This window comes from Scatophagus argus, chromosome 17, assembly GCF_020382885.2.
Source record: "Scatophagus argus isolate fScaArg1 chromosome 17, fScaArg1.pri, whole genome shotgun sequence".
Classification (NCBI taxonomy): domain Eukaryota; kingdom Metazoa; phylum Chordata; class Actinopteri; family Scatophagidae; genus Scatophagus; species Scatophagus argus.
Window position 1 is genome coordinate 4,948,773 of NC_058509.1, and position 25,302 is coordinate 4,974,074.

Sequence of the window (25,302 nt, forward strand, 5' to 3'; positions counted from 1 at the left end):
AGGGAAAGCGCGACGCAAACGTGAAACGTCATCACGCTGCGCTTCTTTATTCGGACTTCTTGCCGGTAAATCCAATCTGTTGACATATTTGAACGGCTTGTCTCATCTACAAAGATTTTGAGGGGAGTTTTCAGGTGAAATGAGGATTTAACTGATGCAGGTAAATCAAACACACGACAAATGTAAGAGTAACAACATGACAGTAATAAAAAGCTCGCTCGTGACTCACTGGCTTGCTGCTAAAGCTAACATTGAAGCTTAGCAGTGTCTCATTGAGGCTAAATGAGAACATAGCAGTAGCGAACATGTCCTTAACTAATGCTAATGCTGTATTTATAGCAAGTATCAGTCCGTATCAGTTTTCTATCAGTATGACTGCAACTGCTAAAGAACTGTCAATTCAAGCCCCCCATTTATACTTGGAAATTCATGCTACATACCCAAACAAGTCATGAGGATGATGAGGCTCAGTTCACTTCATGGGAATATCCAACTTCTGCCTGTCTGCAGGTATCTCTGACCTCTGGAGATCTTCTTCATCAGCGTCCATGGAGTCACAGGGTAATGAATTCCCGTCGTCGGGAATTCCCGTCCCGTGTTCTGAAGTCATCAGCTCCATTCGGGAGCGCACAATCGCAGAGAACAGCATGGTGGTCCTGCTGCAGGGCCTGCAGGGAGAGGTGACCACGGTGGACCTGAAGAACGAAAGCACGGCGCGGGGCCGCGTGGTCAGCGTGGACGCCTTCATGAACATACGTCTGGCGGACGTGTTGTACCGGGACAGACGGGGTCAGCTTACTCAGCTGCAGGACCTGTTTGTCACGGGCAGAAACATCCGCTATGTTCACATCCCAGACCACATGGACATAATGAAGACTGTACAGAGCCAGCTGGCCAAGATCCACAGAGTCCGCAACTTTGCCGGTCACGGAGGAGGCAGAAAAGAATACGCCAAGAAAACAAAATAATTATTTTTTTTCATAGAGGGATGCAAAACTCACTTGGGTAGTGCTTGTGCAAGGTTAAGACAAGTCCAGAAGTACATGGAGGCAACAAAAAAATTCTTCTGTCTAATCTGAAAACGAGTGTCACACCAGAAACACACAGTTTGCAGTCAGAGGGGCCACAAAGTGATTCAACGAATAAAAATTGTTTTCCTGTTGATTTTCTTTTTGTGAAACGGCTGATACTTTCACCTCTTCGGACCATTAAAAATCCTTCATGTCTTATGAAGGAAAAAACTAAACATTTAACAACTTTTTAATTGAACTGATTACAGGTTGTACACACTGAGGCCACGTCCTGATGACGGGTCACAAGTTTACATTAACTTATTAGAAGGGGTTGCTGTTATGTCCTAAACAGTTCTGGATTTTTTCCTATAACTGTCATTATTAATTAATCTGTGGATTATTTTTGTGCTTAATTTATTAACCTTTGTCGACAGACTTTCACAAATCTGAATATCACCAGTATATTTTCCCAGACCCCAATGATGTCTTCTAATGTCTAATTTCTGACCAACATTCTAAAACCCCAAAATGCTGCACTTTGGATGACCTGAAACAGAAAAGCAGCAAATAATGACATTTGTGAAACCAGAGAATGACTCAAACCAGTTGTTTAATGTATTATGAGAACAGTTGCAGATTCATTTTTGTCAATCAGCTGACATTTTTGATGAGCAGCTCTTCTGTTTGTCTTGTAAAGAATTGCGATCAAGAATGTTTGCCCAGCTAGATGTTTTACACGTCTAAATGACCTGGAACATTCAGTATCTCTGTATTGTTTTTTGTTTCAGCTGATATTGAACCACTTATCAGCTCTGCGCCAGTTGAGAAACACAGTTGAACTCAGTGTCTTTGTGTTTTTGGTTTTTGTTAAAATGCATACCAGAATTATCATAACATACAATTAAAATTAAATGGAACATATTATAATTCCTTACTATTCCTGACATGTGCCACAAAGCTCGTCTGTCTGTGAAACCAGCCTGAAGTTAATAACTGCTCATAAGCGGGAAAACATTAGTCATGATGAGTGCCAGCCTGGCGGAGGGAAAAACAAGCCTGCATGTTTCCACAGCTTTCACCTCACAAACATGTCCACCGAATGCATCAGTGAGCTGTCACTCTCCCCCGTGATCAGTGCTGTGACATCCAGCCGGGCAGGATGGGAGCCGGCCAATGGAAAGCAGAGCAGAGCCGGTGAAAGGAAGAGAGTGTTTCGTTTGGAAACTGCCGTCCCAGTGTTCTCCCGATGCACAAATACGATTGGGAATTTGAGGAATTTGCAAAACGGTATGTTATTCCTACACAGTGTCAGGATGAGGACAGGCCTGACATAACACAGCCGGAGGCAGCTGGTGCAGATAAACCTTGCAGTGTAGAGAGATGGGAGTGTGTTCGGCGGTCGTGTGATTTCAAACTGAGTGATACACTGCAGTAAATTAGGAGCAATAAGCAGACAGGAATGTCCCTTGGCGGTTAGATCATTGTTTGGGCTGTGGCCTCAGAGTGTTTTTAGCGACATATTTTTCTCTTGGCTGCTTTAAATCCAACTTTGAGAGCGTCAGAATGACAGCAGCCCACATAATGACCGCTTGCTGCTGTGCTAAAAACACAGCCGAGTGCCACATCAACAATCACTAAACTCAGAATAGCACTTTACAGAGGCTCGACCGCATAAACAATTCTTTTACAGTACATAACACGGCCGGCTTTAGTGACACAGAGTCCACCAGTGGTCAAAAACCTACTCGGATCCAATATGACATTTTAAAAATACTCCATACAAATACATGTCCTGCTTGTGTTTTCCTACTTCTGTAAAAGCAGAGAAGTTTGATCAGCAAAATGCTCATAAATCACCAAAAGTAAGTATGTATGCAAGTACAACTCTGAGGTACTTACACTTAACCTGTGTGACTTCATACTTCTCTACTACATTTCAGCAGTACAGCACTACAGCTGTATCTGACAGCTGTTGTTACTAGTTGCTACTTTCTTCGGGTCCAATATTTCAGACTAAATCAGGGAGAGAAGGAGGAGAAAAAAAGGAAAATTTGTGCAACACAACTTTAATCTTTCTTCTTTTCTCTCCTATCAACCACCTGCCGGCCCTTTAGATTTATCCTGTGACGCTTTGTAGGGGTTGTTGGGATTTCAGATAATATGTCCATATTCTTACCAATTAAAAGCTTTACTGAACTCCCAACTAGAGTTTTTTTAATAACCAACCACACGCAAAGAGGTTGGCAGCCACTGGATTAATCTGTAAGAATGCATTGTGTATGTATTATTATTTAAATATCCTTTACTTAACCTACTAAAAGTGTTGTTGTTGTAGCCAAGAGGGCAGCATGAAAACTTTGTTCCAACAATAAATACAAACATAAACGGGCAAAAACAACTTTTACATGCTCCAGAAGAGCACAGCAAATATCCAGTTGAGAGCACAGACGGACATGATGAAATATGTTGTAAATTGGCTTAGCATGGAAAAACACAGGAGTGTATGTTTTTTACAGTACAGGTGTGAATGTATTTAATTTCCTCCAGACAACAACACCAGCTGGTTCTGGTCTTTGTGCTGCTCCACTGTTTGCTTAATAAACTCTGTCAGCTCTTTCCCCCTCCCTCCCTTGACGCTGAGATTAAAATACAAAGAGCTCAATTAATCCACGAACCCCCGAAGCACTGCGGTCCTGTACCCATGGCAGCCGACTAGCTATTTCCTGTTCCACCCTCCTGACTTAACAGTGAACAGACCTCACTGTGGTGCGTTTGTGGCCAGCAGAGGAGAGCTCACTTCCCTCTGGTCAGCAGTGTGGCTCAAATCTGCACAGAGGCAGAATAAATCAGCATTTTGGGGCTTTTATTTTGGAGTCAGATGCCAGTAGTACGTGTGTTGAGTTTCAAGGAAAGGAAACACCTCCGGCACCAAGTGAGGACCACTTGTGGCTGGTCCTCCTCCTCCTCCTCCTCTTCCTCCTCCTCCTCTAGAGGATGACAGGGAGTGGATCATAGTGGAGGGCTGCTTCTCTCTCCAACAGTCCAGCAGCAACATCAAGTCCTCTGCTACTTTCGCTGAGTGACCAACCACTGCTCACTGCCTCCCTGCCCAAATTATGGGATCTGAACCAAGCACTGACTGAGAGACCACGTCCAAACCTGCATCTAGATTCTTCGTTTTTCAGTGGAAAGCAAAGCCGTGCAGCTGTCATCCAGGGCCGAGGTGAGTTATGGTTTGTCTTTTGCTCTTTTTCTAAGCCAATTTTCATACAAACCAAACTTTGACTGCACATTACTTGGGCTTTCTGTCAGGAAAATCAGCTGTCAGACCTTGTCAAAAACTCACGATTTTTAAACAATTTTACAGTTCCGCTGGGATCTTCCCAAATAAATTGAAGTTACTCTGCTGTCAGGCAGACAAACTAACAAGGCAACAAACTAGTTTTATTAGCAAGGCCCGCATCATGTTCTTTATAATACCACAGATCATAAAATTCTTTATAGGTGCAGTAGCTACAACGTGGTCAAAGCCATCAACATTTTATATAAATTCAGAGAAGAAAACCCAATTTATTTTATGTGTTTTATTACTTTTTCAGCCCACTTTTATTTGGGCTGAAAAAGCCTTCTCCTGCATTAGATGAAAGTATTTCTGACAGCAAGACTTTAAATATTCTACTGGAAGCAGGGTCCGCTACGTAAAATAACAAGTCTTATTTTCAATGGTTTAAAGTTTCATTTTTTGACTTAAATAGGATTATCTAAGCAGGAAGTGTGGGAGGGTTGAACGAGAGTGCATTTATGGGGTTACATAAACAGCTACAGCTGCCGGGCTTTGCATGTGTGTAGTTAAGTTGTGAAGTTATTGGACTTGTCTGGAAATGTGAGGTGTTAAATCTGTCTGCCCGAGACCACGGCTGCATAAAATGGACATTTGTCTCCGTCTCTGTTGTGCCTCCAACTCTGACAAAATTCACCACAAACTGTGTGTGTTGAAGTTCTGCAGATGCTCTGCATGACAATACTGTGGTATATGTGTAGTTTTAGTCTGAATGTGAGACAACAGAGTGTGTGTGAGTGTGCTTCTGCAAGGGCAACAGTTGACTGTGGCCCAGCAAAAAGTCGCCATCTTATCCCTTGTGTCTGTGATTAAGTCATAAAACTCTTCCAAGGGGATAAAACTGTCAACATGTCCCCAAGAGGAATGAACTTAGTTTGAAGACGTTTCCAGAAATTACTGCCTGGTGCTTAAATCATTGAGAAAATAACAAATATGAAACTTTTTGCAATGAGTGAAAACGAGTAGACATATTCTTACTAAACCATGCTTGTGATCTCTTTTTCAAGACATCAAGTCTCTGAATGTGAAGCTATAGCCTGCAGCCAGTTAGCTTAGCTTAGCACAAAGACTTGGAACAAGGGGAAACTGCTAGCCTCACTCTATCCGACAGTAACAAGCTACCATCATCTCCAAAGCTCAATGATTGACGTGTTATATCTCCTTCAACGCTCTCATTCTCATTTAGCTTTCAGATGTGAAAGGGTGTCAATAAAGCAAAAATCACCCGAGATGGCAAACTATTCCTTTCGAGACTCAAATTATGGAAAATATGACTTGATAAGAAGGTGATAACTGCAACGTGATAAATTGTTTAGCAGTCTGATAGGCGGGCATGTCGAAACAGTGGGTGTAAAGGCCGGCCTTTAGCCTTTAATTAAATCAAACACTGTTGTACTTTGCACCAGCCGAACCAAACACTAAATTGCCCACTTATGTTGTTCAGGTCTGGGGGCTTCAAATGGAAGGTGCAGAGGGAGTCCTGCTTCTTCAGTGTGTCAGTTAAATGCCGAACAGAAGGCTGAGACTCATCGGTTCCAGTGAGTCACTGGACCCTGCGTCAGTCACCAAGACGACTATCGCTCTAATTACCCCCTCCCCCCCGCCTCCCCCAACAAAAATAAAGAAAGAAAGACTCTGAGAGTGTTCAGGCCCTGCCAAGTCTGACCAGGATAAAGATCAGGGTGGGGGAGCGACTCGATCCCCCCCCCGACGGCTGGGACTGGAGCAGGGCATGATTTCGTCCTCTCTGGAGAGAAAGCACCAGAAAGAAAAACACTCGGCTCCCACGCACATTGTTGTTTTAATGACACGAGATGTGGGGGGGTGGGAAATATCAGTCATCTTTGTTTACATCAGGCTTTACTGTAACCCGAGGGACCATCTGCGTCTGGGTTTCATACCAGATCTCACACTTCAGCCTCATCCAGCACGAAGTCTTAGGTTCTCACTCTATTAAAGCGTCAGTTCACCCAAAATATGAAAAACAACATGTTTAGAGGCTTTTTTTTGGGTAGTTCCACATCTGGTGATCCCCTGTCTTTTCCTGTAGCGCCACCAGCAGGTCAACATGCACCCAGTGAAAAAGCTCAACGTCCACTTAGCAGATTAGTTTAAATTGTTGTGCAGACGTTTGTGGTTCCCTGAGGATGAATCCTACTCACTTTTGTGGACCTCCTGACTTTATCTCCGGTGCCATCATGGGGTTGACATTTGTGATTTTAAGCTGCACAGCTACTGGATTGACTGCCATAAAATAAACTTCATGTTAATTAACTTAACTGTTCGTGTGGCGCCACCACCAGGTCACACAATTTCTCCAAATCCTGAAACACTTATTACATTCTCATCTGCCTGCACGCTGATAAGATAAAATAAGATAAGATAATCCTATAATAGTCCCATAACTGGGAAGTTGCAGTGTTACAGCAGCCAAAGGGATACAGAAGGTGACGAGCATGCAAAGCATTCAAAAAGAATAAATACACAAGGAACAAGTACATGCAGCTGTACACAGTACAGAAAGGCGGTGGTGGACATGGCAGACATTATCCCTGCTAATGCTTTACTACAGAAGCAATGAGCATTTTAACAAGGCATTAAGATAAACACTTAAATAACTTATAAAGCCCCCAAACAGATTGTTTTAACCTTATTCAAAGCTGGGACGGACATCTCAAAACCTGAGCAGAATAAGAATAGTTGTTTGTGTGTTATTAGGTGGGGGTATTTTCCCCCCTGGCAGACATGTCTAAGCAACATGTGAAATTTGCTGTGTCACTTTTTCTATGGGAAAAAAAAGAACAAGAAGAAAAAAACATTTCCTGGATGCTGTTAAAGAGCCTCCTCCTCCTCCTCCTCAGGCACTGATGTCATAAATATAAATATCCCCATCGGACACAGAGGGCCCCATGTTGTCCTAACCGCGGGCCTGAGTGTAAAACACTTACGAGGAACACAATGTCCCTGTCTGCTGACCTCTGACACCAGTTTAGTTCACAAGAGTGATGGGTGGGGGGCACATTTTGTCAGGGTTTTGGCATCTGTTGGATGAGTACAGATTTCCCTCGTGACAATAGCGACAGTATTTGTTCCTTCATCACAGAATATTATATCTGATTGAAACATTAATGTGTATATTAAGTATCTGCTTGTGTTTTTTTTGTTGTTGTTGCAGAATCTGTCACTGGTGCATAAGCCAGGAGCTCAGCGTGTTAAAAAAACAGTCCTGGAGATGGTAGACGTTTGAACATATGACCCAGCAGTCAATCAGGATGGAGCCTGTAAAGAGAGACATGGAGCTGCTCAGTAACAGCATGGCGACCTACGCTCACATCAAAGGTAAAAGCTCAGTGTGGTGAAAACTACAACTGTGGTTCCCAGCTCTGGACTCAGGACTCCCCCAAGTGCTTGCAGAATGTCTTAAAAACCAGTCAGTTAGCTTAGCTTAGCACAAAGACTGGAAGCAGGGGGAAACAGCTAGCCCGGCTCTGTCCAGTGATGAGAAAATCTGACTAAAGCGCCTCTGAAGTTAAAAAACTAACAAAAACTCTAATTAATCCTGCTGTTGAAAATATGCACCTATGTCTTAAGGGGCGACAAGCGTCAACCATGGGGACCCGCTGGTCTAGATCACTGCAGTCCTCAGCACAAGACTTTATATTGAGCTTTAAGATTTCATTTCACTGTCTAGTCTGAATCAGTTCCAGGGACTTCAGTGTCCTGTTTTCTTTGGCTCACATCACTGCTGTGCTGAAACTGTGCATCTTCTCACACTGCTGAACTTCGCTGCTCAAAAGTAGGCAGTAGAAAAATGAAAGAACAGGTTTCGTTCTCATGCCCACATGTCATTTAGTTTCTGTAGTGGAAGAAATATTCAGATCCTTTAGTTAGTTAAGTAGAAGTACAAAATTGTATACTACCTAAACAGAAGTGTGTAATTGTTATCAGCAAAACACACTGAAATCTTAAAAGGTAGAATTTTTGAGAAAAATGGCCCCTGTGAGTGGTGTGTTATAATATATGACTTTATTAGATGGTTAATACTCATGCAACAATACATAGGTTGCATTTTACTGTTTTAGCTGGTTATGGTGGAGCTACTTTTAACAACTTCATATACAGCTGGACATTTTAGTCCCGCGTTTCCCAACTTGGAGTGAGGTTCCTCCAAACGACACAATCTGAGGGGTCATGAGATGAATAATGCACTGCAAAAGAAGAAAATAGGAAGTTCTGCTGCACGTTTGTTTTCATTTTCTCAAGTCTGTTTGTTTTGTTAAACTCTGGATGATTTACATTTTTGCTTTTAAATGTTATGTAAATTGAACCGCTTGAGGATGGGGAACTGAAACACAACTCAGGGACATCTGAAATGCGACAAAGTAATATGTGACACTGCTTTTTTTGGAATGAATCACAATCCACAATGTTTGGAAACCACAGGTTTAACAGGGCATTTTATTTTATAACAGTATTTCAGATATTCTGAATGTAATATGTTAATCTGAAGAGTATTTTACTATTGCTGAGGATCATTGTGTTTCTCTGCCCACGCAGCCAATCCAGAGAGCTTCGCCCTTTATTTCATGATGGGTGTCTGCTTTGGTCTGCTCATGGCGCTGTGCCTCATGGTGGCTGGCATCACCTGCAAGGTTCGCCGCCACCGCCAACCTCCTCCCCCGTCCCCCGAGAGGAGACAACTGAAGGAGTCCAGTGAGGAAGAGGAGGATGAGAGTATCTCTGAGGAGGATGGAGAGGAGGCGGAGATCCCCAAAGTGACAATGGGGCCCACGAGTGATCGTAGCAGCCAGTCAAACGGCACTCTGAGAAGCGTGAATGTGTTTGCCTCAGCTGAGGAGCTGGAGAAGGCGCGACGTCTGGAGGAGAGGGAACGAATCGTCAGGGAGATCTGGAGGAACGGGCAGCCGGACATCCTGGTCACAGGGACGGGGACTATTGGTCGAGTGCATTACCACTAACAGAGTCTTTGATTGTGCCCTAAAAATCCACCTTACAGACTGCAAAGTGCAGGACTTTGGGTGCACTGGATGGAGAAATTTTCACTCTGATCTGTATGGTGACTTAATGTGTTCAATATTGATAGGCCTATAAGGGACTGTATGAAAAAAAGTCAGTTGGGGACAGGGCCTGGACCTTGTGTTTCACTTTGTTAAAAAAATATGTATGTATAATTTTTATCATCTCAGTTTAGCATGTTAGCATGCATACATTTGCTAAATAGCTGAGGCTGATGGGAATTCTGTAGTTATTTGGTCATACATCAAAGTACAGGATAAATTAAAATGCTGACCTGATGGTGGCACAAGATGAAAAGTGACGGGATTGTGACAGTCATTTTTTTCATCTTGGAACCATGAAAGTTTGCTCTGATTTTTGTTCCAATCCATCTTGTGGATGTTGAGATATCACAGTAGGATTCGACCTCTGGGGACCATAAATGTCTGTACGAAACGTCATGGTAATCCGTTAGCCAGTTGTTGTGATTTTTCAGTCTGGACCAAAGCGGCTGACCAATCACACATCACCATCCTGACAGTCATGCCATCAGCATGGCTTAAAAAACCCCTTTACATGTCAGAACAATACAACAGTGTTATTAGCCATGCTTGGTAATCGTCTACCTCAGTTTGAATGAAATATAAGACAAATTTAGGATTTCTTTACCAAAAAAAACCCAAACTACCCTTTTCTGACCCCTCCTTTTGTACAGTCTCGAAATAAATAACACATTGTGAAGTATACATATGAATAAATACAGACAAAATCTGCAAAGAAATTTGCAAGTAAAAAGAAGCAGTAAAATCTATCACGAGCTGACATGCTCTAAAAATGAGCTTAAAAATCTATTTTAGTGTCATATTATATGTATTTGTCTGTATATATTCACATGATTATTTATTTCATAATAGCTTATCAATTAATTTAATACTGAATCCTTTCGGTCTCCATAGATTGGTATTACATTGCTTGTGACATATGACGTTTTTGTTCATCATATTTGGCTTCATCTGTACCCCACTTTACCGTGTCTATGCAATGTGAATTAAAGTTTAACCACTTTTTAAATCAACAACAGATTGTATATTTGTCGCGGACGAAGCAGTATTATATAATATTTGTTTATTTTATCAGTTTACTTATTGGCTTTCTTGCCGAGGGATACGTGAGGAAAATACGTGTTTGTTAAGTACGTAGAATTAGGTAAATCAACGTTAGCACAAACACAGGAAACATTAGGAACAGTTACCGCGGCAACCAAATCCACCGCGCGGTTGCCAGGCAGCGAAGGTAGACTCCAGGAAGTAACTGGTCCCCCCAAGAAATAGTCGGGGCCCTAAATATTTGCAAAAATTTTAACCCCTCCGTATTAAATGCAAATAATTTTAAAAATGTTGAACATTCCCTGGTTCCACTCATTATATGCTCTCATTATAAATTTGCTTTGCTTTGTCTTGATTTGTTTGGCCAACAGTCCAAAATCTAACAAAAAATAAATTAATAATATAACAGCAAAAAGCAGCAAATCCTAACGTTTTTGAAATTTCAATCAAAGATTATTTGACTTTTTATTTAATTTCTTAAACAACTGATCAATTATTAAAATGGTTTGTTTTTTCTTTCCAGTTAGCTAATTGTTTACATCACGTTAGCTATCTGATCACATTTTCATAGGATGTGGAAAATTGCTTTTCACTTGTAGTTTTTTGTTTTTTTCTTACCAAACAATCATTCAAGCTCATAACTGATACATTATTACTTAAAAAAGAAAAACTGCAATTAGCTGCAGCCATAGTGTCAAACTGCTCCCATGGCCGGTTCATCCTGGCAGGGAAGCTTCCCACAGAAACCCTCCAGTCTTTTCCCAGCCTTTAAATAGACTTGTCTCACTGACCCCATCACTTCCTGTGTTTCCTTTTCCACAATTCCCAGTACCTCCCCTCCCAGTTTCACCCCCAACACTGCAGCCCTTTCTGCTGAAGTCATGTCTGTTTGGGTTATGTTATGAAAGAGCCATTTTTACCTCAGTGGTACTGTAGATATTACCAATGCAAAGCTTGCCCAAGTGGAACCAAGCAATGTCCCCCAGAGACAGTCCATATTCTATTGGCTGGCATTTCCTCCCTCGTCCATGAAAAGGCTGATTATGTGACAACTGGAGTGCTTGTGTCCGGTGTCAGTCGAGAAGCTGAACTGGAGATTGTTGTAGGATTTAGAGAAAACAACAGACAAAAAGAGACACTCATGACCTGATGGTGTCCACTCATTCCATGACAAATTGTCACAACTGTCTGGTTCTTATTTAACAAATTGCGTATTTACCATTATTTTGAAAATTATGAGTTTCCTGAATTTTATATCCATTCCTATAGACATGATTTTGAACTAATATAATTACCCGAAGCCTGAGTTTGTCTTCAGATTAATTGTTTTGTCTGACCAACGGTTTCAGAATCAAAAATGATCGGTTTACTCTCACGTGTGCTGTCAAAAAACAGCAAAGCCTCACAACAATAGTAAATAATCAGTGGTTGCAGCCCTATGATACTTATTATTTTTGTATTTTGTCACCTTTATGGCCAAGCTAAAAGTTACCACCACAATACTTTTATACTCATTGGGTTTTAATAAGATCAGAAAAAAAACTGTTTTCAACTATTCTTTTTTTTTTTTTTTTTTTTTAATACAGACTGCAGTGGGGTACGTAAGACGCCCAACAATGAAGGAAATCACAAGTCATTGAACACAGTGTTATGTCTAATATTTCTACAGACTGCTCATTTGTAGATCTCAGAAAATCACACACTCGCAGAATCTCTCCTGAAAGAAAAAGTCTATTGAAAATTAAAAGACAAGTACTTCAAAGCTCTGGAGAACAGTAAAAAAGTTTTCAGCTTCAGACTTAACAAAAAAAATTACACAGTCCTACAGTTCTGTTTAGTACATGCAGTATGTACAGTCAAAAGTGGGACGAAGCAGCACTGAGAGTCACAAATCCAGTTCAGCTTGTTTGTGTTGACTCTTCTTAAAAATTCACACTTTTACCTTTGTCTCTGATAAAATATTATGACAGACTTTAAGAGTTTTGCTTCACTTTTTCATGTTTAGGCTCTCTGACGGGAGATTAAACTGCTTGTCTTTTTATCTGGGAGACAACTACTGCAACAGAACCCTAACAGCAATTTCTAGTTTTCTCTGCCCACAGATGATATGCTTACAATAATTTAGGTCTTATTCTATACGAGCATGAGCCTGTTGCGATAACTATCCATTTTTTTAAATTAAAAACTAACCAAAATTAGTCACTTACCTAAATTGGTGCATCAGAAGAAAGAAATCTACATGTTCATCTGTCTAAAGCAAATCAGGATATTCTGGTGCCGATTCCTCACTTTTCACAACTTTTTTTTTTTTTAACTGAAAACATCCACAACTGATGAGGATATACTGAAGCACATACACATAATAAAGTTTTCACTTCCTAATAACAAGTACAGGTGAAGTGGCACTATATCAAAGCTCAGATAATACAAGTGACAAACCAATCGTTCAGGGGTTTGACAGAAAGTAACTTTTATGGGTGATAATTTGACGGTCAGGAGCCCTGAGCCCGCTGCTGATTGGTCCCGCAGAGCGAGGTATGAATCAAATATTTCATGCATTAACATCGAAGATTTATTACAGCCCCGAAACCAAACAGAAAAAACAAAAACATTTAAATGGACATCATCGAATGCCCTCCTACACTGACAAACGGGTACACAGTCGTACGTCTACTTTGAACCCGATTTATAACTATTATTATTTTCTAAGGCACAAATGCTTTTCTTATATTTTTTCTTCTCATGCTTTTGGAGAATATTAACCTTTGAACTTTGTTGCCTCAGAAATTTCTCCCTTAAAAAAGACACGATGAAGCCAACCAGCTGCAAAACAAAACCGCCACGTAAAAAACTCACATACGAAGGTATGAGTTTAACTGTGGGGAGGCTCAAACTCACTGAACACGTTTCATCCATTAAATGACGGGATGATGTGGAGGGGAGAAAAAAAATTAAGAATAACCCTTTCATCATCACGGTCACCGTTCGGTCAGCTCTCAGATGCTCACGAACATGTAGATGATGGAGTGAGTGCTCTCCTACTTCAGGGCGGAGGCGTCTCCAGCATTCTTGGTTTCTTTTTGGTCTACTTCTATGTTGTCGTCTCCCAGCACTCCCTCTTCTCCCCCCTGGAACATGTCGTGGGTCCACTTCGGGCTGCTGCCTCCCTTACGGTAGACGAAGCGTCCGCGGCGAGTCGGGAAGGAGCCCCGGCCTCTGCCACGGTTGTCTATCCAGGTCTTCTCGCCGTCGCGATCATCATGCTGGAAGGAGAAACAAATCAGAAGTCCTTTACACAGCAGGATCAATAATCCAGGAGCTTTTATTTGTCCAAACCAATGATATTAACAATGGCTGAGCCAGAAATTGATTCGAATACATTATATCCATCACTCATTTTATTTTTATTGTATTTCAACTGTGACCCATCAAACTACCTTCAGTGAAAAAGGCTTCTGCTTTCAGGATTTAACATCTCCAGAGGACACGAAATGAACACGTAGCTTTGGAGACTTACCAGGTAGTATTTCCTGCTCTTGGGAGTGTATTCAGGGTCCCACTCTTCCTCTGGGGGGCGCACTGGAGGATTCATATTAGCAGGGTTTCCATTGCTGTTGTTGCCTGGATAATTTCCCCTGTTCCAACCTCTCCCTCTCACTCTGGGGAACTGAAATCAAAACAACAAGTGGATTTAAACTTCCACTCAAGGGAGAAACACATTTTCCACAATAAGATGGAACAATGTTTTATAGACTTGGCCTGAGGTGGGGTCAAATATGGACCCAGGGAGGATGAGAATGGCAGAACACACAAATAAAAGCCATACTGATGGAAATCAGGCATTTAGTGATGAGGTGAAGTTCCACTGATTTGCGCTACATTACCTTAATAAAAATCAGGCAGTGCATGGAATATGTATGATAGAGTGTCATCATCATTATCATCATCATCCACATTATGTTCCTTAGCATTAGGAGGAAGGAACAGAGCAGAGAAGCGTAGTCTACTGTGATGCCATTAGGACAGAGAATTGCAAGAAGATGAGATGTCAGTACCTCAGTGAAAAAAATAAACCCAAAACAAATACAGCAGAAGAGATAAACAAAGCATGGACAGAAACTTACAAATCCACGACCTCGGCCCCTCTCTGGGTTGTGGCCCTCGTAATCCCGAGGGCCACCGTAGTCCCGTGGGGGATAACGTGTGTGACTGTAGCCCTCCTCCGAGTGCTCCATCCCCTCTCCCATGTACTCTTTACCCCTGAATGGAGGAGGACAAGGGGATGGAGAGGATGAAGAGGAGGAGGAGGATGGAGAACGATCACGCTTCTTTTTACCCTTCCTGTAAGTACAAAACATAAAGAGTGGATATGAGTGGAATTTAAAGAAAAAAACAGTTTGAATGCACAAGCTGTGGTTTGTACAGTGGTTACAACAGTGAGACACCTGACTGATGTTTTTGCATTGATACTCTTGTTTGGTCTTGAGTTATAAATGCAACGCACTCCCTCGACTTTACGACCGTGCACCTTCACTATGTTTATCTTACTGTGTCACTCTTCACTGGACACTGTGAGGCAACAGATTAAAACGTACTTGGATTTCTTGTGGTGCTTCCCAGATTTCTCAGAGGACCTCTCTCTGCTCGGTCCTCGGGAGCCTCCTGGGCTCCTGCCTCCTTCTCGCTTGTAGTCGCGCTCCTTTCCAGCAAACCTCTTACGCCTTTCAATATCCAGGCGAAGGTCCATCACGTCTCCTTTGAACCTTTGACTTGGATCCTGTAGAGATTTGTGTTTGTTAGCCACTACAGCAGCTTTTTACTATTGTTGATACTAGCAAATTTTTTGATGAAGCAATCAAGCGCACATATTCCCACAGATTCAAAAATGCTATGTCTGGTGACAGACAAATAAAAAACATTAAAACGTGCATATCTGCAGTACAAATAAAGATGAACATCTATAAGCGTTGTGCTCCCTCTTGTGGTTAAGAAAAGTTATTACAGGTCTTACATTACATGAAATACTATGTGTAGCAAGTAAAGAATGATACAAAATGCTTATTTCTTAAGAAGTGACTTTTCACAACTCAATATAAAAGTATTTGTGGAAACCAGCAGCATGCATGTAGCTTATTAAAATAAATAAAATTTCTTTTTTTGTGGCTTGATTTGTTTTGTTTGTTTTAGGAAAAAATACTTACAAGGTAAAGGCACTGATTAGCGTCCCTTGAGAGGCTTGGACTCAGGATCTTAAGAACGTTTCCTTTTAGCCTTTGCTTGGGTTCGTACATACCCAATCAATAACCATATCTCATAGGCTGGGGGGGCTTGCTTGGCACTTACAAAACACAATTGGACTCTTTTGATTTAGAAATACGCATCCTTTAAAAGAAAAGCACAAAGCTGAACACTGCTGCTTTGGATCGTCTCAAATTTGCTTGTTCCAAATACGTCAAATTTCAAAAGGGCTGGTCACCTTGTAGCTCGTTTCCTCCATATCCTCAAACAGCTGAGAGTGCCTCTTAAAGGCACTGGGGGAAACATCGATTCTCCTAAGAGAGCAAGGAAAGTTCTAATGTCAGAGGGCAACTTTTATGAAGAGACTGCACAATGGAAAAGTTGAATAAATTACTTATGATCAGATAAGTAAAGGTTCTGGATACCTGTGGATCTCTGGGCTCTTCCTTGGCCTCCTTATTTCTGCTTCTGCAGCTTTTCTTTGGTAAATCGCAAACCGTTCACTTAAAGTCATGTCTGAGGAGTGGAAATGATGAGCTGCAAATAAAAAAAACAAAAAAAAACTATCATTCCACATACAGCAGCACCAACAAACTAAACATATTTAACTGATGAAACGTCCAGTGGCCCGACTGTCCAAGCTCCTGTTTTCTTGTCATCCTGAGTGTATAAAGACGGGAAAAAAACAGCAAAGATCATACTCTACCTTTGATGTAGTGGACAATTGAGACTATGTGCTGAGCAAAAAGCTCAGAGGGGCTGCGACGGAGCTGTGTTGACTGAATATGCTGGAAAATTGAACGAAACTCTGGTTCTTTCTTAGTGAGCAGATCTCGGGACAGGGAAGAGCTGAGAGAACAGAAGACATGAAGAAAAATTATTGAAGAAGTACAGCAAGGCTTTAAAGCAACGCTAAATCAACCACATCGGCCTAAATATAAGACAAGAAGGTCGTATTTTATTCACAGTGCTTTCATTTGTATTACAATTTGAGGGGGGGATGCAACACCTATGTTAGCAAAATGACAAAAATGCATCCCCCTTGTACAGCCACACTCCACACTCTCCATACCCAGGTAGAAGAAAGGGTGCAGGCAGCCTAACTGTGCTGTGTATTTACAAAGCCAAGAGGTTGTCCATATTGCTGAAGTAGCAGGCAGATTTATACATTGTATATATACTCAAATCTATCCAGCATTGTCACCTATATCCTCTGTAGATTAGTGTCACCTTCATGATCAAAGTGACCAGGAGCAACATGTAGGGAGGCAAGAGGATCATGAGGGACAGTGGGAGACACACAGAGAAACTGCTGCCTGTAGTAGTCCCATAATTTTCCTGCCATCATTCAAAATCACTGTGACACTTCCCAGAGCCTGACATGAGAAAGTGACTGACAGACGGGCTCTGTTTTAAGTGGACATATTTCACGTTTCATTGAAAGGCTGAGGAGCTGCCAACTGTTTCCTTTTCTTTAAAAGGCATCGCTTAGGTGGAAAAGGGAGGGTTGAATTATATGTGGGCCAATACAGTAATAATACAGTACATAAGTGAGTATCATTACACTTACCCGGGCATTTCATCTAATGAACCAATTTTGAGTTCAAATTCCTCCCTTGACGAAGACAGGGGCCGCACAGGCGACTCCTCACGAGGAGGGAAAGCTCCCGGGAACAGCGGCCGCTCCTTCTCTCTGGAAGTCGTGGGCGGGGACGGACTCTTTCTGGACTTCTCCTTTTCTTTCTTCTCCTTCTTCTTGGACTTCTCCTCCTTCTTGGAGCTGTGCTTGCGATTTCGGAATAACTCCTCCTCCATGTGTTCTATCTCAACGTCTTCATCTCTCCGGCTTTTCTCTTTAACTGACGGGTAGGAGGTTGAATAGCTTGGCTCATCGCCCCACTTCCCGAAAATGTCCCGAGCCGTGAGGGTGGTTTTGATCTCGCCATCCTCATCAGTGTCCCTCTCCTTCAGCCCGTGAGACTTGAGGAACTCCTCTTCTCCGTCCTCAAAGAAAGGCACGGTCTTGTCTTCCTTGGAGTCGCTGAAAGAAGTGGACGAGATGTTGAAAAGGTCTCCAGACTTGCTTGCTTTCTCTCGTTCTCTATCCATAGCGCTCTGCTCCTTATCGCGACCGTTCTCCTTTTCAGCAGCCTGCTTTTTGTTTTTATTCTCAGCCAAGAACCTGAAACAGAAAAACAAACTGAGCTTTAGTACCTGCAAAGCCAGGTACACAACTAATAGCAACATTTTCAATTTGGATGAGCAATGCACGAAAACAAAGCACGACAATTTCACACAAACAAGGCTTTGGTGCTTTTAATTTCCTATCTTAATCATTTGTTTTAAAAAAAATTGCCCATGCCTAATGCAAACAGCACAGACCAGGACTCAAACTGTAATAATGATACTCACATAACCACCATCGTTTCATACAACTTCCTCTCAGTGCACAGAAAAGGACAACAGCCGGCTACATTTTCAATGCACTTAAAATCAGCAGACTTATGTTTTCCTTTTTAACCTGTATTCTTCCAAGGAGCTTTGAAAAAAGCTAAATGTGTTTGAAAGAAAGATAATTTTCAAAATGTGTTAGGAAAATTAAAAAGAAAACAACGTAATAACATTCAAATAACTTAAAAAACAGTAACAGACATACTTTTTGAAGGCAGCAGAGATCATAGCCTTGTCTCCAGCTTTGGCATCTTCCTTTGAGAAGAAACCAAAACCACTGAAGGAGGCTGCTGGTCCTGACTTTGTGGGGCTCTTTGCTGGGGGGGACGATGTGCTGCCGATGGTTTTCCACAGAGGACCGCCAGTCCCAGATCCTTTACCATCAACACGAGTGGAATCATCCTCTTTCTTAGCCTCTGGACTGGTTCGTTTCGGGCTGGTGTCATAGTCAATCCATTTTCCTCCAGATGCCTTCTCGATGACACTGCCGTCTGCTGGCTGACCTGACTTCTCTGCTTGGCTTTCTGCTAATTTGTCCTTAGCATCTTTAGAGCCATGCTTGCCCTTGCTGCTGCGATGATGTGGTGAAGAGGACCGAGACCGCGAGGAGCAGCTGGAGCGCCTGGAGCGCCGAGACCTCCCTGAAGATGAGCGGTCAGAGTAGTGGGAGCGGCTCCGGCTGCCTGAGCGCTTCCTTGGTGTGCGTGAGCGTGAGCGCCCCCTCCTGGGGCTGTGCGAGTGGTGATCCTGATCATGATGGCGATCGTGCCAGCCTCCGCCACCACCCTGCCAATTAGCCTTATAGCCATAGCCACCACCTCCTCCCCTGTTCTGGTAATGACCACGTTGGTAATAGCCTCGATTTCTGCCACGATAGTGGTAGGGCCTCCGGTAGCCTCGGTTGTACCCTCTGAACCCACCTCTGTTGTTCTGGTAGTCCCTGGAGGGATAGTTTCTGTAGGACGGAGAGTGAGAACGAGAGCGTGAACGAGACCTAGAGCTGCATAAGAGAAAAGACAGAAAAGACAGAAAAAGGAAAATAATATTATTGGGGGCAAAGCGTGCAGCGTGGCCCAACGTTGCAAGTCTTTTGCCAGAAACCCAATTCTCTTGTGGGGAATGAATCAGTTACATTCATCCACAATTGATCCTGGAGGTTTGGCCATTTGTAAAATTTGCATCTTTAGCAAAAACACACAAATGGAAAAGCTCCTTCTGCTAGTTATAAAAACTGAAGTAGTTGATTTATGAAGTCTTTTGACATCCCTAGTTGGACCATTGTTCCAATAGAGTGAATATTTACTTCGTCTTTTAAGAATTGTGACTGCTGTTTGGACAAATGGACTTTCCCTTAGAAAATGTTCCTTATAAGAACACAATTTTAAAAGCTAGGACTGATAATTCTGTTATCTGACCAGCAGATGGCGCCCACAGCAAATACTTGGCACAACAGTGGGGAGAAATTTTTCAACACAACACATTATTTTACGTTTTAGCCTTTGAGATTGAAATATTGACAAATAAACTATTCCTCATATTTTGCCGCCTAGACTGGAATCAGAAACCTGCGACTGCCCGGGTGTAAATGAAGTCACTGGGCAACATAAGCTCAGTGATGACTGGGAAGTTGTCTGAACACAGCTGGCTCATCCTGTCAAAGTGTCTTGTCTTGCCCTGTCATTCATTACAGGACATGTAAATGTAAAGCAAAAGCTTAACTTATGAAGTTATAACAAACAGATTAAAGATCTACACACTGTGCAATGATTTAAAGTGATTCCAACTTGAAGACAAAACACACGATGACAGGCGGCAAACTAATCATCATGACATAACATGCTATATGAACAAAAGTATTGGGACACACCTCTTTATTACCAAATTCAGGTGTGGTATGCAACTGTTTTTCAGGGGAAGGGCTCAGCCCTTCATTCCTTTTCACCGGAACTGAGCAGTCCTGGACTATGAAGCAGTACAAAATACTCGCACAAACAGAACAGAACAGCCTGTGTCACCTCAAATATGTGCTGGATGAGGGTTTACCCAGGAAACAACCTGCTCCAATTTAGAGAGGGAAGAGGCAGTGAAGGGGGAGGGAGGGGGGAAGACTGAGAGTACTTGCTTTTTACTCCTTTTTTCTTTGACAATCATTGACATGCAGTGTAGCAATGCTCTTCAAGGAAAACAATCCACTCAACTGCTCAACCTTTGAGCTTCAAACACAAACACAGAATGGCAACGAGGCAGCCAGCGTGGGAAGGACTCTCTCATTTTCAGTCGTAGACCGAGACCACCGAGGTGCTCAGAACGCCATAGGAAGTCCTTCCTCCATGTGGCTATCAAACTCTTCAACTCACCCCCTCTCCACATAGGAGAAAAACAATTTATCCTGCACTACAATTAACACTTTAAGATTGTATCCGCACCTTATCCGTTGCCATTCTGCACCTTATCTGCTGTTATCTGTCTATATCTCATGTATTTGCTCTGTTATTTTTTTTATAGGTTATATATTTCCTTTTATATATTACTCTGTTATTTTTACATTTTGTGTGAAAAATTACTTGCTACTTTTGTTTGCTTCTTTATATTGCAACCCTGGCACAACAATTTTCTGCAGGATCAATAAAGATCTTATCTTAAATGAGGAAACAACAGAACATTAAATAAATCGAACATTAAACTGGGTATATTGGCCGACATCTTAAAAGTGCTGTACATGTCACGAATACAGTGACGGGAGATTCCTAACAAGAACGAAGATGAACTGATGCAAATGATTTCTCCCACACAGTAAAAACATTTATGCAAATCGAGAGCAAACCTAGAATGAGTATGACCCAGTAAAAGAACAAAAGGGAACTAACTTCCAAGTTACATTTGAGTTTAACTTTACTGTGCTTATGTTCCCCTTACAGATGCTCTCTAATCACTGTATAAAACTGTCTTTCAAAAATTACAGAATAAAAATATTCAAGGTCCATAATCCAAAAGCTGCTGAATACATGCAAAAAATGTAATGATGTAAATTAATGTCAGAAACAGAAAAAAAGTCACTGGATTTACCTATAGCGGCGTTTTCTGGATCTTGAGCGGGAGCGGCTTCTAGAGTGTGATCTGGAGTATGATCTGGATCTGGACCTTGATCTGGAGCGGGACCAAGCCGGAGAATCCAAAGCCTTTGACATCTTTGGACTTAGGCCAGTATAAATATTCTTCTCCTTAACAAAAGACAACAACAAGAAAACAAGTGAATTTTACTTGTTATAAGGTCGTGTTAACAAACGCATTTTGGTTGCACACGTAATTTACTTGCACAATGATCACTGAATGAACGAATCAGATACAAAAGATTGCGTTGAGCAGTTACACTCTTCAAAAGAAAAACAACAAATCCAGTTCAGGCCGACCCCCATCTTATCCATCAGGATTTGTACAGCTACATACTTCCAGACCTGCTGACAAGCTAGAACTGGACAGTGTACATGACACCTTGTCATCTGTCATTAAGATCCTTGCACCTAGCTGCCTTCAAGCCTAACCTGGCATCAGTAGCCCCTGCAGCCCCATATAACCTTGAACTGTCAGTGAAAAACAAATCAAAACCAAAGCAGCCACGCAGGGGCCAACAGGTTAGCTTTGCAACTGTAGCAGACAGCTGGAGCAGCACGCAAACATGTAAACACATGAGCCGGCAGCAATGTGAGACAGGCTGAGCTTCTGTGGCGCAAAATGTGAAGGATGTTGCTGAAAAGGAGCGAAAGCTGGCTCGACATCAGACACAATTCAGTCGAAATAATGCGCCTATGACATGACCCTTGTAAACGCTGGATACGACCAACAACAAGTGATTAGATTCTGAGAATCTGACAACAAGAAAATTTATCCAAGAAGTCTAGTTTGTCTTCTGAGCAAATTTTATTATTTACTGCTGCATTATTCTGCAAAATATTTAGCTAAAACTGAACTCCGAGGTAAACAAACAGTAATTCAGTTGAGTGACCTTGACCCCCAGGTTGACTCCTAAGTCAACACTGACGGAAAATTACAACCTCAGAAGTGAGAGATTAAATTTTATTTACTCCAAACACCAAGAAAAGATAAGAAAAAAAAGGTTTTTCTCTACCTTTAACATCAGCTTCTGCTATCAGAGAAAATATGAACATGAAATTTACCAGGCAATTTTACAGTTTTCCAACTAAAATTCAGCAGTATTTTTTGCTACCAGTTCACCAAGATATCTAATATTTTTCCCTCATCACGCATCTCTTCAACAAAAAGGAGCACAGCCTCAGAGTGTCTTACAAAGCAGCAGCCCTGGAGCAGATAGTGTCGCTTTAGTGCAGTCGGGCAAGCAGAATGCTTTACTTCATGATGAAAAGACAGCAGTCATGGTACCAGTGACGTCAACCTGCTTTTCCAATGGTAAATTTGAAGTCTGAAGCATCTTATTGCATTTTATTAAAGATTCTCTTTGTGAACCCAATGAAATGCAGTCGTGGATCAGCGGTTAGGGTATCGGACCCGTAACCGGTGGGTCGCTGGTTCGATTCCCCGTACCGGTGTCCATGGCTGAGGTACCCTTGAGCAAGGTACCTAACCCCGGGTTTTCACCTGCCCCGGGTTTGTTGTGTGTGTGCACGTCACTTGGGTGGGTTAAATGCAGAGCACAAATTTCATTGGAGTGAGTTCCCTCCAATGACAAAATATGTCACTTTCTCCTGTTTATTGGGTATCTAAACCACCTTGTTCCATGTGCAACTAGGGAAAAACATGTCCCAGTGCGTATTATTTTGAATATAAAATTCCAGATGTATGACTAAAATTCTCAACAAGCAGGTTTAACGGTGTCAGTTTAATATGCTGTGCGAAGAAAGCTAATAGTAAAAAAAAAACATAGAGCAATACTTTATAAAAATCATTATGTTAGAAATTAGGTCTTTCAAGAGTTTGTATTCACAGCATCATCTATGATTCTGCTATGCTCTGCAACAGGTTCAGCAGATGTACTGTATACCCAGATTGCTAGCTACACAGAAGGGCATCAGTGATATTCACCACATTATGTATGGCAAAGCCCACCCCGTGATCAAAATAAAGCAGGAAGTGAAACTGAGCATGAAAAACCTCAAGTTCTTCCATTTCATCATTCAGTCTTTGAGAGAAACGCACACAGTCCATAAAGCCATATGCCCTGCAGACTCATAATACAATTAATGTTCATATACAATCTAATCTGAATGCAATACTTGTTTCTCTGGCCTCAGGGCAGTATGCATCACATAATGCAGGCTAATCGTATAGATTGATGCATAACTGGTTCTAGTTTAGCTTGAACTGTAGCCAAGTCAGTTGTGTGATGTTGCATGCGTCAACCAACCAAAGACAACCGTGAAGGAAAATATCTTATATATCTGAGACTTGCATACCGGAAATCCTGACAAAAGCAGTCAGTAAAGTGCTTTAGAGCTGCTGAAGCCAAAGGTCAATCAAGGCTAAATTGCATTTTGATTGTATTTTGACAATGGTGTAATATTTTAATACTGATCCCTGTCGAAAATAGCATGAAATTCGGCTGTTAAAATATATCACCAGATAGCTGTCAAGTATATACTCTGTTATTTTATATTTTGTGTAATTACTTGAACTTTTGTTTGCTTCTTTGTATTGCAACCCTGGCACAACAATTTCCTGCGGGATCAATAAAGTTTTTACCTTACCTTACCCTGTCTTATCTTATCTTATTATACTTCAAGCCTAAATATATATTTCCCTCGACCTCAAAAAATGCCAGGGTGAAAAAACATTTCACCAAAACTCGCTGTTCTGGTTTAAGTGGTAATTTGTTTGTTAATTTATTTGAGGCTATGCACAAAGAGACAACATACTGTGAGAATGCACTGCAGAGAACAGATACCGCTGAGTTAGTTACACGTGATGAGCGAAGAAACAAACAACTACAGACAAAATAATGTCAAAAATATTTAGCCTAGTTAGTTTTCCCCAACGTGCAGCTGTGGAAACACACAACACTGTCGTCGATACTGAAGTCCAATAAACCTGACCAAAGCTATTGATAATGCTCCTGAAAGCACTGTCGTTAACGGCATACTAACCGCTCCTCAATCTTTTGCCGTTAGCAAAACAGAGGCTAACTTCCACTATAAGCTTGGCTACAACATGAAGCTGAGTTGCAATTAACTTACCCCTGTTTTCACAAGACTGGACGAGGTTCGTTTTTCTGAATAAATGCTCGCTGAAATGGAGCAACCCTTGAGGCCAAGCCGCCTGGTCGTCTGGTCCCTCCTTCCTGGTTTTACTGTACGGACCGAGTGTAAGCGGATGTTAGCAACCTAGCTAGTTAGCAACAGCACAGTTACCAACACGGTTAGCAACAGTTACAGACACACCGTGCATTTAAAAGACGCCAGGTGTTCAGATTGCTGTGTCACGTCCAATCAAATATATCTGGAGACGATTCTATTCGTTTTTCAATTCTGCTGAAGGAATATTTTTGGAGGCATCAAAATTTATCTGTAGCTAACGATCGACAGAAACTGTTAGCTCACGGTCGCTACAATCAAATAACGCGAGACTCTGCGTGAAAAGTGTAGCCGTTGAGGGGGGAGAAAGGGTTAGCTTTCCTCCTGTGTGTGTGTGTGTGTGTGTGTGTGTGTGTGTACTACTGAGGGTGTTATGTAGTACTGCTCATTATCTTGTGCTGTTATTGTTTTTGCTGTACCACCTGTGGCAAGCATGAGCTTCTGGGCGGGGTCTCTATAACAATTATTACAATTATAATTATAATTACAATTAAGGAAATATAACTGATACCACATATTTATCCACGATGATCTCCATACTTTGTGCAAAACCAATGGGACAGCACAGGCTTGCAGTTATCCTGTTACTGAAAGAGACTGCTATCTCTTTATCACCAGATCTCTTGTCTTGAGATCTGCTAATGAAGCGCGATGGGCCTTCATCATGTCGAGAGGCAATGTGGCATTAGGAACAAGTTCTCATGTTTCCAAACAAATTGGCACCCAGTAAACCTTCCAGGAAACTTCTCAGATTTAGAGCTCAAAATTAGTTTTACATGACCTGCGTCTAATGTATAAAAAATAGAGCTTTGCCG

At 41.8% G+C, this 25,302-nt stretch overlaps 3 protein-coding genes across 8 annotated transcripts; 2 read left to right on the forward strand and 1 right to left on the reverse strand.

The window, feature by feature from the left end:
• The first annotated feature begins 6 nt into the window (after positions 1 to 6).
• On the forward strand, positions 7 to 1,246 carry lsm10 (LSM10, U7 small nuclear RNA associated). Its single transcript, XM_046418600.1, has 2 exons — positions 7 to 160; positions 511 to 1,246. The coding sequence occupies exon 2, from the start codon at positions 549 to 551 to the stop codon at positions 966 to 968; it is 420 nt and encodes a 139-aa protein (XP_046274556.1). The 5' UTR covers positions 7 to 160; positions 511 to 548; the 3' UTR covers positions 969 to 1,246.
• Positions 1,247 to 2,072: 826 nt separating this feature from the next.
• Positions 2,073 to 10,444, forward strand: eva1bb (eva-1 homolog Bb (C. elegans)). 4 transcript variants are annotated; one of them, XM_046418596.1, is made up of 4 exons: positions 2,073 to 2,300; positions 4,055 to 4,236; positions 7,529 to 7,692; positions 8,911 to 10,444. In XM_046418596.1, the coding sequence occupies exons 3-4, from the start codon at positions 7,605 to 7,607 to the stop codon at positions 9,330 to 9,332; spliced, it is 510 nt and encodes a 169-aa protein (XP_046274552.1). In that variant the 5' UTR covers positions 2,073 to 2,300; positions 4,055 to 4,236; positions 7,529 to 7,604; the 3' UTR covers positions 9,333 to 10,444. The 4 variants fall into 4 exon arrangements, with proteins under 4 accessions (XP_046274552.1, XP_046274555.1, XP_046274554.1 ...); XM_046418598.1 differs by lacking the exon at positions 2,073 to 2,300 and adding an exon at positions 5,798 to 5,891 and having other exon boundaries at positions 3,722 to 4,236; XM_046418599.1 differs by lacking the exon at positions 4,055 to 4,236.
• Positions 10,445 to 12,033: 1,589 nt separating this feature from the next.
• thrap3b (thyroid hormone receptor associated protein 3b) lies at positions 12,034 to 24,766 on the reverse strand. Of its 3 annotated transcripts, none has more exons than XM_046418591.1 (12): positions 24,575 to 24,763; positions 24,371 to 24,483; positions 21,231 to 21,385; positions 18,370 to 19,119; positions 17,284 to 17,895; positions 16,420 to 16,562; positions 16,139 to 16,250; positions 15,952 to 16,027; positions 15,071 to 15,252; positions 14,600 to 14,816; positions 13,993 to 14,142; positions 12,034 to 13,738 (listed from the first exon to the last, which is right to left on the reverse strand). In XM_046418591.1, exons 1-12 carry the CDS (start codon positions 24,579 to 24,581, stop codon positions 13,514 to 13,516), a joined length of 2,742 nt encoding a protein of 913 aa, XP_046274547.1. In that variant the 5' UTR covers positions 24,582 to 24,763; the 3' UTR covers positions 12,034 to 13,513. The 3 variants fall into 3 exon arrangements, 2 of the variants coding, with proteins under 2 accessions (XP_046274547.1, XP_046274546.1); XM_046418590.1 differs by having other exon boundaries at positions 18,370 to 19,164; positions 24,575 to 24,762; XR_006845965.1 differs by lacking the exon at positions 12,034 to 13,738 and adding an exon at positions 14,360 to 14,481 and having other exon boundaries at positions 14,001 to 14,142; positions 18,370 to 19,164; positions 24,575 to 24,766.
• Positions 24,767 to 25,302: the final 536 nt, after the last annotated feature.